At 45.6% G+C, this 12,496-nt stretch overlaps 1 protein-coding gene across 1 annotated transcript in view; it reads left to right on the top strand.

Moving 5' to 3' along the window:
- Positions 1-9,193, top strand: part of LOC125514121 (uncharacterized) — a 42,972-nt gene extending 33,779 nt beyond the window's left edge. Inside the window, exons 6-8 of the mRNA XM_087539078.1 lie at positions 268-2,757; positions 3,572-3,840; positions 8,710-9,193. Coding sequence (XP_087395204.1) covers positions 268-2,757; positions 3,572-3,840; positions 8,710-8,818 — 2,868 coding nt within the window. The 3' untranslated portion in view covers positions 8,819-9,193. The remainder of the gene's footprint in view (positions 1-267; positions 2,758-3,571; positions 3,841-8,709) is intronic.
- The last annotated feature ends 3,303 nt before the right edge of the window (positions 9,194-12,496 follow it).

The following is a 12,496-nucleotide window of genomic DNA, read 5'->3' as shown; positions in this document are numbered from 1 at the left end:
CTTGGTAACTAAGCATAACCATGTTGGGTTTACATTTTGGGTCTGTCTAGGACACATCTAGATGTGACATAGTTATGTCACATCTAAGCTGATATTCACTTTGTTTGTGGTCTATTTTTTTTGTCTTTGTTTTTTTTGTTTCTTGTTGCTGCATTATGTATTTGTGGGAGCTTAGATGTGACATCCTTAAAAAACATCTAGATGTGAATTAGTCAAACTGTTACAGTTTATTCTACAAGACTAATTTGATTTTACTTCCCTCTGCAGATTAGGTCAAGTCCAATGCATGCCAATGCTCCTCGAGAGCTCACAATGCATGATTTGGTGCACGATCTTGCAATGATAATTTTGGGTCATGAATCTATTGTTCTAAATGCTACTGATCCGAGGACTAGGAAGAAAGCAAAACGTCGTTATTGCCGACATGCACAGTTGATCAACTACCAGAATCAGTATAAGGTTTTCAATTATCTGCCAGGCAACATCAGATCCTTCCATGTAAGACATTCAGAGAAACAGCAGCTTCCCCAAAAGGCATTTTCCAGAACCAAGTACATACGGGTCTTGGACATAAGTGGATGTTTAGTTGTGGGGCAATCTACTCCAAGCAACATACTTTTGCCATGTTCCGTGCTTCAGTTGAAGCTACTTAGGTACCTTGATGCCTCTAGCCTGCCAATCACATCACTTCCTGAGTCTTTCCATTCACTTCAAAATATGGAAACTCTAATTCTGTCCAATTGCTCACTTGCAACCTTGCCTGACAGTATCTGTAGCCTCAACAAACTCTGCTATTTGGACCTAGCTGGCAATGCGAGCCTCAGTAAGCTCCCTGACAATTTTCATCTTCTTAACAAACTCATGTTCCTAAACATGTCTAGTTGTTCCAAGCTAACCGAACTTCCTGACAATTTTAGCCTGGAGTGTTTAGAACATTTAAACCTATTAGGTTGTCATGAGATAAAAAATCTACCACAAGATTTCGGCAATCTTGAAAATCTTAGGTTCTTGAACCTTTCTGATTGCTACAAGATTTCAGTTCTACCAGAATCATTTTGCCAACTGAAGCATTTGAAAGACCTAAACCTTTCAGATTGCCGTGCCCTTATAGTACTCCCTGAGTGTTTTGGCGACCTTTCAGAACTTGAATCTTTGAACGTAACAAGTTGTCCCAGGCTAGCACGGTTGCCTGAGTCAGTCTGCAAGATGACTAATCTGAAGTGTCTCAATTTGTCATATTGCTTAGGGATGCTAGAGCTCCCCTTGTCACTAGGTGATCTTAATCTCCAAATATTGGACATTTCTGCTGGTGCTCTCGGTCACTTGCCAGATAGCATCAGTAAAATGGCTAGTCTCACCCAATTTGTGGTCACGTCAGGACATCCTAGGGTATTTGGAGAAGCCCAGGAAATTAAGAAGAGTCTAAATTTACCAGGCCGCACAGTACACAGAGTACGCAACACAGGAAGATACAACAGTATTGTTGAGCTTGGACATGTGAATTGCCCTGAGCTGTTAATTCGATCGCTTCAGCGTGTCAAGAGACCGGAAGATGCAGAGACAATCAAGCTGCGTGATAAATCATGTCTTAGACAGCTAGCTCTCCATTGGAATCAGAAGAATATGAATGCTGATGCATCCTCGGCTGAATCTATTTTGGAGAGGCTCATACCAGCTCGAAATCTTGAACAGTTTATGATACAAGGGTATATGAGCAAGGGTTTCCCTAACTGGATGTCGCACATATCCTTCCACCTCCCTTCTGTTACCTATCTGAGTCTTTTTGATTTAGGTGCATGTGATAATCTTCCTCCATTTGGGCAGCTACCAAATTTAAGAAGTCTATATCTGCAGAAAATTCCCAACGTCACGAAAATTGGCAAGGAATTCTATGGAGAGGGTGGAACTTGTACGAAATTAAGATTGCTACAGTTGAAGTCGATGGACAATTTGGTGGAATGGTGGACAACACAGACAGGCGAAGAAGATGGAGAATTTTTAATCCCTAATTTGCATAATCTAGAGTTGAAGGACTGCCCAAAGTTGAAGTTCCTACCATATCCCCCCAGAAGTATGTTTTGGATCTTGGACAATAGCAACGAGGCTTTGGCAGGACCAAGACTTGGATTTTGGGAACTCTCGTCTTCCACTCTTCCTTGTCGCATGGGTATAAAAAATTGCATCTTTCGTTCTTCCGAGTGGTGCATACTACAGCAATTCCCCGCTCTCGAAGAATTCTCATTGACCTCCTGCCGCGGCTTGAGGGCCTTGCCAGAGGCCATTAGCTGCTTCACCTCTCTCAAAAAACTAAGTTTGATGTCGTTGGAGGACCTTGAGATGCTGCCGGATTGGTTGGGATATCTCCCTTCTCTACAAGTCTTGGGCATAAAAGATTGTCGCAATTTAAGAATATTGCCTGCAAGTATGGGAAATCTCACTGCTCTGAGAGTACTAATGCTTCTCGAGTGCGAAGGACTATGTAGATTGCCGGAATGGCTAGGACAGTTCAGTTCCCTGCGAGAACTTCACATCAGAGACTGTTCCAACATCACATTTTTGCCTGAAAGCATAAGAAACCTTACTGCCCTGGAGGAATTGTACATTTCTGGATGTTCAAGTCTGGTCCATAGGTCCCGAAGGGAGGATGCATGTAAGGTTTCTCACATCCGTAAAGTAATATTAGAGCCAGAGGAAGAACCAAATGAAGAAGGACAAGAAGAATTATTAGCGCAAGAAGACGGACAAGAAGAATTAGAGGTACACAACTACAAAAAGCCCTTCTATTACATCTTTGTAATTACAGATTCTTGCTACTAATCTAAAAATGTTAGTGAATTATTTGTGAAAAAATGTCCACAGATTTGTTAAAATGTTCGTGAAACAAAAAAAATCATGAATTTGAATAATGTTCACAAAATCCAAAAATGTTCACGAATTCTAAAGATCTTCATGATTTTGAAAAAATTTAAAAAATGTTCATGAAATCAATAAATAATCCCTAATTCAAAAGATGTTCATGAATTTGAAATATGTTCATGGATTTGAAAAAATATCAAGAAATTCATAAAATGTTCATGAATTCAAAAAATCATGAACATATTTTGAATATTGAAAAATAAAAAATAAAAGAAAATAAGAAAGAGAAGAAAAATTAAACAAAAAGAAAGAACCAAAGGAAAAACAAAATGAACGAAGCCGAAAAGAAAGAACAGAAAAGCATGGCCCATGACCAGCACTGCCCGCATAAGGGGCGCTCAAGCGATCCATGCACAACTTCTGCCTGATTGGAGATCGGCGTTGTTCTATTGGCAAGTCATTTTTCTGTTTTCCCCTCCCTCCCACGAGCTCCCGGGAACCCTTAGTCCGCCGCCACACCCCCTCCCTCAGCCATCCCCTCTGGGCCACCCAGAGTCGCTGCCGGGCGAAGCCCGGCTGGCAGGGGCGGCGGCGGGGCTTTCCCTTCCCCTCCGCTCGTGTCCCACGGCTGGCGCGGGGCGGCCGGTCGAGTGGGGGCGCTAGGCTATGGCGGGGTCCAGCGGCACATCTTCACGGCGGCGACAAGAGTGCCTAGTGGTGTCGCGTTGGCTTCCTGGGAGGCGTTGGTGGTGCAGCGACTGCCGAAGACTCAGATCGGGCGGTGGCGTGCTCAGGCATCTTCTGCCAGATCCCTTCAGGTTTGGCCTCGGGTGGTTGCGGGCGATGTAGGGTGGTGGCAGTGGTCCAGCAGGGAAGCTGCATACGTGGTGGTGGTTTGCAGTGGCGTGGCTGCAGCCATGGTGGCCGGCCTGAGTCTGGTTGCGGCGGCGGGACGTGTTCCGACGTCGGTTCGTCTGCGGCCGGGTAGGGTGGGCGCTCTCCCTCCTCTTTTTTTAAAAAAAAAGCAACTTGGCTTTATTACTTAACTGTTGTTGGGCAAATCACCCAAAACACGGTCACCCACATGGGTGCGTATATCGGACTCCCACTGCATGCATACAGTGGTTTTGATCATACATGCGGCCAAGGTTGGCCAATTCATGAGCTACTGTATTTGCACTTCTCCTACAAACCGAAATGGAGAACTCAGGGAACCAAATTTTCAGTTGATATTTCATGTCCTCGATCACCGCAGCGTACGCCGAGGAATCCACCTTCCCCGGGTCAAGAGCATCCGCCAGGAGCTGTGAATCCGTTTCAAACTCCACTCGGGTCATACCCATATCTGCAGCAGTGTTGATCGCTTGTGACATCGCCATGGCTTCTGCCGAGAAAGCATCGCTGATATTCTCGCCTCGACTTGCCCGTGCACCTCCCATCCTGCATGTTGCTGGCCAGGAACAAACAACCCGTCCACGTTAACTTTGTATACCGAATCTTTGTGGGGGGGGGGGGGGGGGGGGGCATTTGTCCGGCGATGGTTTGGCTTCTGGCTTCCCGAAAATCTGCATGAACTCAAGGACGCTGCTTCTTGATCGTCGAGCCACTTCTTCGGCCGAGGTAGGCATGTCCCCTTCTCTCATTCTGTTTCTGTTCGACCACCACATCCACCAAAAGGTTAGCACTAGTAGTCGCTTTTTTTCATCAAGACCCCACAGAAAATCAAGCATGAATCTCTTGCGCTCCGCACGAACCTGGCCCGGCGAGGCATCCCCATTGAGGACACCAAATGTCTGTTCTGTGGCAAGGCCGATGAGGATGGAGCGCACCTATTCATCAAGTGCAAAAACGCTAAGGAGGTCTGGAGGGAACTTGCTATGGAGAAAGAGAGGGCTGCCCTAGAGCGCATCACATCCGTGCTGGCGCTCTCCCTCCTCTGCTGATATAGGTACGGGCCTCGGCAGGCAGGGGCAGTTTCTTGGTGCAGATTTTGGGGCTTTGCTCATGTCGAGTAGGGGATGGCCGGAGAAGGAAGGGGGTCTTCGTGGAGAGAGGCAGGGCTGTCCCTTGTCCGCAATGGCGCCGTGCGGTGTGTCCGACGGCTACAACTTGGGCTGCCGGAGCTCCCCTCACATAGATCTAGCCGGCGCGGCCACCTGTCTTGCCAAGATGTTCACTTTGGGGTGGAGGGGGGGGGGGTCTTCTGCCCTTTTCTGGTCGGGCGCGTCTGTATGGTGTATCAATGGCCGAGAGGTCTCGTATGCCGGGGCGGCGGTCCTAGTGGTAGGAGCTGGCGTGCTCATGGACGGAGCACGCGACTCAAGCGTTTTTCGGTGACCATGGCCATGCAGGGGGTATGACGTTCCGTGGTGGTGGTGAGGTAAACCGTACCACATTTTATTGATGATGAGTATAGACGGGGTGAAAACCCATTCTGACTTGTCTAGCCGTCGGCGGCGGCATTCTGGCGCCGTCCCCTTCTTGAAGGTGTTGTCGCGGTTACTCATTGTTCGTCGTGGTGCTAAAGGAAACCCTGATCTTTGGATTGGGCGGTGGCGGCATTCTGGTGTACTTCCCTTTTTGAAGGCGCCGCCTTGGAGCCCATGGTTTGTCATGCTCAGACTCTCTCATTGCGGTGGCTTGTCCACAGTTAAGGGCCTCGGCGACTTCATAGTGATGCTTCTTGTGCAGCTGATGTTTGCTTGGAGTTGTTTGGGGTGGTGTTGCTGTTTCAATGTCTTTGTATCCAACCTTGGGTGTGTGCTGTGTTGTGGTGGCGTGAGCTTGTATTGGATTGCTCGGTGATGGTTGCTTTATATATAAAGTGGAGGAAACCTTTTTTCGTCTCGTTCTAGTAGCAAGTGTTGTATTGAGTTTTGCATGCATGGTCTATACCAGTGCTATACCGGTGTTAGGGCAACTCCAACGCTTACCCCAAACGGACGTTCGTTTTGTCCAAATTTCGTCCGTTTGGGGGTGGCAATGTGGCCGTGTCTGCCCAGATTTGTGTTTGCGTCGGCCGGGCACCGAACGCGCGGCCACATCTTCTGCCCCATCTCGTCCATCGGAGGCCAAGTACAATAAAATCAAGCATAGAAAAAATTGATTAAATCAAACATATAACAACATGTTCAAAATAGTCTTTTATTACAATCCAATTAAAATATTAAAAATATCAAATAGTCTTACAAAACCACTCAAATTTTGTGCACACGAAAAGAGATTAAACCGATAGATCTACTGATTGCCAATGTGATCCCACATGTGCTCAACCAAGTCATCTTGCAGCTGCGTATGAGTGTTTCGATCACGCATCTCACGATGAAATTGGACAAATTGTTCAAAGGTTGCAGGAGGTGGGTTCTCAGGCTCAACATTCTCACCCTGGAAATCAAATCCTTGGTTGTAGATGCTGCCATCATATTCATCCTCGATGATCATGTTGTGCATGATCACACAAACAGTCATCACCTCTCAAAGCTTCTGAGTGCTCCATGTCAATGCAAGGTTTCGAACAATACCCTATCGAGACTGAAGCACACCAAATGCATGCTCCACATCTTTCCTAACACTCTCCTGCATTTGGGCAAACCTTTGTCTCTTCTCTCCTTGCGGATTGGGTATGGTCTTCACAAGAGTGGACCACAGGGGATAGATACCATTAGCTAGGTAATATCCATTATTGTAATGGTGGCCATTGATCTCAAAGTTGACCTCCGGGTAGTTGCCTTCTGCAAGTCTTGCAAACACTGGAGAATGCTGAAGAACGCTAATATCATTGTGATAACTAGCCATGCCGAAGAAAGAATGTCATATCCACAGATCTTGTGAACCACAGCTTCAAGTATGACAGTGGCACCTTTTACATGTCCCTTGTACTGCCCCTGCAAAGCAAATGGACAGTTCTTCCACTTCCAGTGCATACAATCGATACTACCAAGCATGCCCGGAAAGCCCCTCTCAGCATTAATCGTCAACAACCTCTCTGTATCAACGACATTTGGTTATCTTAGGTATTCAGGACCAAACAGAGCCACCGCGGCCTTGCAGAAACTGTACATTGATTAGAGACAGCGTGGACTCACTCATATGAACATACTCATCCACAAGGTCACCAGGAATTCCATATGCAAGCATGCGAATAGCCGCAATACATTTCTGGTAAGAAGAGAAGCCAAGCTTGCCAAGGGCATTCTCTTTGCATTCAAAGTATGGGTCATATGCAACCACTTCTTCTCGAATACGATTGAACACATGCCTCCTCATTCAGAAGCGGCGACGAAATTGATGCGGTTTGTAGAGTGCGATTCTCTCAAAGTAATCGGAATAGAGGAGGTCGTGCCCTTTCTCCCTATTGTGGTTCAAGGCCGGAGCATGGTCGGGGATTGATCCCCTAAACCGAGGCCGCGTCGTACTGATGTGGTCATGGACGACCAATGCTGCCACCACTATGTCCTCATCGTCCGAGGACGAATCATCCGATGAACAAATGAAGTTGTGAAAGTACTCATCTCAGCTTTCCATGGTACCTTGCGAGCAAAGCATCGAACACCTTGCGGTCGTGGTGGAGATGCGGCCGGAAAGGGCACGTCGAGCCCGTTGGTAGGTAGCAAGGTGGACGATCGTGGGCGGAGGGCAGAGCGATGACAGGGGAGGAAGAAAAGGGGTTGTTCCACCGACGGGCAAAGCAAGGTGGACGACAGGCGTGGCGGCGGTAATGACGAGGGGCCGAGGGAGGAGCGAGGAAAGGGGAGGAAGAAAAGGGGCTGTGTCACCGACGGGCAGGCCATGGGCAGACAAGGGCACGCATCGCGCCTGTCCGCGTGTGTCCGTTTGGCCGCGAACACGGCCCATACTTGGGCCGGAAATGGGTCGAAAGCGGACCGAAAACGGACATTTGTTTGTTTGCTCCCACGCGTTGGGCCGTGGTTTGTGTCTGTTTACCCCCAAACGGACGCGAGCGGATGATTTGGGGTCGTGCCTTGGAGTTGCCCTTAGCACGCGTCATGTCCGTTGAACTTGTCCCTGGCAACGGTCTGTTTGCTTATCTTTTGGTGTTCTTACTTTTACCATGATTACCGGTGATTTAGATTTTGCTCGTGGAATGTACCGGACCTTGAATAGACAATGCAAAATGTTCCTGATGTTCACCCTTTCACCTCACCTTGTCCTAATCCAGGAAACCAAAACAACTCTGCTATCTCGGCCCCTAAACTCAAATCCTTCATGCCTCGATCCCTCGACGAATTTATCTAGAATTTTATGTCAGTATCCAAGTTTGCTAATCTACTCTATATATACTTCCTGATCTTCATATTGACATGTGGCTTGACCTTCAAAAACAGGCCACAACATGGCCCCACTTGGCAATTGGCACCCCCCTCCATCTACCTCAATTGCGAGCCTCCTCTAATGCGCCCAACATTTCTCAGCTAGGTCCCATGTTGTCTATGGCCCATGCATGGAATTGTGGCAAGTTTAGCCAAGTCCTAGCTCCAATTTTGCAGACGTAAGGCAGCTTAGCTAAAAAAACACAGGCATACTTCGGCATTCGGCATTCTTAACCTTCAATCAAACATGTCCCAACTCCCTTACTTTTCATCTCAAAAGCAATATAAGGAATAGACTGATTAGGTATACAATTTCTGGCATAATCAAGCTATGCAATTATTAGAACTTTGTGTTGAGACATGGTGTTAGTATTACTTGCTTTCGATAGCTTAAACTTTTGGATGCACTAATTACTGATGCAATGAAATTTAGTAGTATTCTGTAATATGAGCCATATAGTTTTTTATACCTATTTCATCATACCATGAATAACTGAAAATACTATTCTCACTGAACTCACAGATGTCGGACTCAGACTCTGAACTTTGGGCAAGAAGATTCAGAAAATGAGGATGACGAGCAAGAATATTGGGCAAACGAGGATGACAAGCAAGAAGATTGGTACCTATAAGATCTCAGTAGTTTGCTATCAACATATGCCGAATAGTGAGTTGCTGTGGAGACCTCTGTAATTTGCAATCACAATCTTATAGGTACTCAACTACAAAGTTACTCCCTCTGATCCAAAATAAGTGTCGTGGTTTTAGTTGATCGGAGGGAGTACCAAGTACCAATTTTCTTTTTCAAGAAATATAGTACAAAGCAGAGCTTACATACACGCATGTACAATCTGACCATGATGTTATCCGTAAAAAAAATACCGCGTTAAAAACACTGGTCTTTAATCATAGGTCAAATCGCATCAAATAGTCGTCACAATGTGTATCTGGTTATTTGGAGGAGTACAATTCTTGACCAATGCAAAGTATGGAAGCACTGTTGTATCTGTGTGCAATGTTCGTTTTGGTAGATCACTTGTTATGGGCTGAAATCGAACCAGCCACATATCGCTGGAAACATAAAACAGAGTTAAGGCAGGAAAACTGGATATGCTGCAACAGGTTCATGGTTTCGTTTTATCAAATCATGGATCAAAATCCTCTTGTGGAAAATAAAGTTAAAAGCCGACATCCTAAAAACTAATTTCGTTGGCCATTTTTGTGAACTAAAATGGAAGTGCCTTGAGGCACACCATTCTCCATGGCATACAATTAGGGAGTACTGACTGCTTATGTTTATTGATATGATTTTAAGTACCCTGTATATCCTATGTACTTCCTCCTCCTGAAGTCTGAATCACGCAACTGTGGAATTTTGAGTGCCGCTGAAGGGTTCAATGATTGTCTGAACTCTGAAGTGTCTGTGCTGCTAGTTTATCAATCTACTTGTGTAGACGAATATGTGTCCTAGTGTAAAACATCTGTTTTGTGCCGGTGACTACAGATGGTCAGTTTTATCTATGGAAGATCAACGCTGGCAGCCTACTACGGCTTCCTGCATGTTCATACCTCTAGTGATTCTCTTACATTCATATTCTGAAGTGAAGTCGTATTGTGTGGACCCATCTTGCGTTGTGCCGGGAAGCAAAGCTAATTAGTGCGTGGGCGATCCACTGATGAATAACATGTAAATTACGGATCGCTGGATTCCCATCCGAAGAAAACAGAAACGGGATGGGTGGATTAGATCCAGAAGCAAGAGTAAAAAAAAAAGGAGTGCAAGAGGCACGATCTTGGACCTTCGCAAACCTACGCCGTCGTTTGGGGGACATCTCGTGCCGAGCAGCTCGCGGATCGGTTTTGGCAGGGAGGTATTCTCCTCGTCAGACCTCCGTTGGCGGCGGTGCGCCCGTCGCACGGCCAGGATCAACAGCCTGTCCAACTATATTTGTGAAACAACTTCTTCAGTTAACATTCAGTCTTCAATTACGGTGCAAGGTAGAAGCGGTGTGTCGGCGAATCCTGAGCGTCCATCAGCCATCCAAAGGAGTATATTATATTTCTCCGGTAGTCACTGTCGCTGCCTGAAGCTTTACCTTCTCCTTTCTTTACCTTTTTTTTTGCTTTATGCTATATAATTGATTGCCTTGAATATGTACACTTCATGGCAAGTAAGTCATTGCTTGAATCTGGACGGTACATCAAATCTGCAACAAAAGCCTCTCGACCACAACTCGCAGCCAGGCAAGTTTTGTAGTTGGCTTGAATGAATATATACCCAGAATCATCTGCAGTGTCATAAGCCCAGAGACATACATGAAGCAATGTGGATGGCAAGAAGGCTTGAGCAATCTTGTACTGTATCCTATAAAGAGACAGATGCCACCACCTGTTGAACTTGTTTAATCTGCAGTTACAACTCAGCTGAATAACAAACAGTTTTAGAATGCCAAACTAAAAAGCATGTGTGAACAAGTCAGCGAATTCAAAAATCATATCCATGCATTAGTCATTGGAGAAGATGAAAATGGCATCCCTGAAGTTGTGCTTGTACTGTACTGATAGACAGTTTGAGCAATATCAGGAAAATGCGATGCAGAGAAGCAACTACAGTTACACTTATATGCATGCTGCAGAAGGACTCAATATGGCCAAGCACAGTTTTACCTCGAGAGTCCAATTGGGAAACCTCAAAGTCACCACACTAGTAGATACTAGCAGCCGTGACACATTCCTGTATTCTGAGTCTGCTTTTTGAGCAACCTGTCGGTTAACTAGTAACTGCAAACTAGTCAAAGTCAGAGTAGCAAAATGGCAACATGCTTTGGCGCAACGGCAACTGTCTGAACTGCAAGTATGTCGTTCCAGCCTTCAAAGCACTGCCTTTACAACGCACTTCTAGGATACTTCCTTCGATTATTAGGAGCAGACTGGCTGTATCAATGTAGTGAGGTTCAAATGGAATTCAGAAAAAAGACTATCTGATATCACAATGCCTTCTGGAGAAATAATCCAATTCTCTAACGAGACGCTGCCTAATTCTCAATGCCTCCAAAACCTCAAGCAATTTCCTAAATTGATGACCAAAGGAGTTAGTGGGCCTGTCAGTATGGACAACCGATCACTAAAAATCTGATACTATCCCTCTCCCACTACTCTTTTTTTTAGACAATCCTCTCCAACTACTTTGCAAGAGTAAACTGCAACCAGTTTCTGCAAGAATGTCCCTCTTGTTAATTTTGGCGCACGGGCCTGTAAGTGGCCTTGGCTTATCTAAACCTAGGGTTCCCCGATAATGCGTTTCGAGGACGGACGGGCACACATTCCCCTTTTTTTGTAAAAAAAGAAATCAAACACTTCCTTTTAGACACCTCCCCAAAATTCCGAAATAAAAATGTGCACTTGTATTAATAAGAATTCCTAGTATTATTTTTTTATAAATTTCCAGTAATTTGTATGTGAGTACATTTTCGTACAGTGGTGTACAAAAAGAATGAAAAATATGTGTATAAAAACGGGCCTGCCTTTTTATTGTTTGTGTGCCAGAACTTTGTCTGTTTTGCATAGCCTACAAATCATCATGTTATTTTACGAAATTTTATAGATATGTAAAGAATCTCTACATGCATCCGTCCAGGAAAAATTTGAATCTTTTCAGAAAAATTAACAGCATTTTCTGTTTCCCAAAACAGCAAGCTTCATGGGCGTCCGGTAGCCAAAACTTTGCGCTCATCCCCCTCCCCCTCTTACACTTAGATATGACTAGAGGTTAACATGCGCTTCACCGCATTGTTCTTCATTTGTGGGATTAATTTTTTATATCTATTAGATTATTTGTGATCGATTTTTTTTTGTTTTGATTTTATCCGAATTGGCTTCTGTTTTAGTTACGCTCTGGCGGTGTTTTTTTCATTCATATATCGTGTCGGGTTGGTGTGGAAGACAATATTTGTTTCAGCAGGAGAGTGAAGTTGTTTGGTGCGAGCAGCTTGCCTGCAGTCCAGTTCAATCCCCTCCCCTGGCAACGTGAACAGGTGCAAATATTGCTCCCCATAAACGGAGCAATACCGTGCCACAGATTCTACGGCCTCCAATAAAATCGTGACGAGGCAGCTGCATAACTCGTGACCAAGACCCAAAGCATACACTGTGTCGTCTGCACGGGATGAGCATTGGCAGCGTGAGGCACGGCGGTCGGACCCTGCGCGAGCGCCCACGATGGTTACGTGACGCACTAAATTCGAGCAGACCGGACGGACGAGCAGTTCGCCCCTCGCTCCCTCCGTCCTGCCCGATCGATCACGATACCG

Source organism: Triticum urartu, chromosome 1A (genome assembly GCF_056163025.1).
Source record: "Triticum urartu cultivar PI428250 chromosome 1A, HENAU_Tu73, whole genome shotgun sequence".
In the NCBI taxonomy this organism is placed as follows: domain Eukaryota; kingdom Viridiplantae; phylum Streptophyta; class Magnoliopsida; order Poales; family Poaceae; genus Triticum; species Triticum urartu.
The sequence above is the reverse complement of the archived record's forward strand: the minus strand, read 5'-3'. Positions and strand labels throughout refer to the sequence as shown.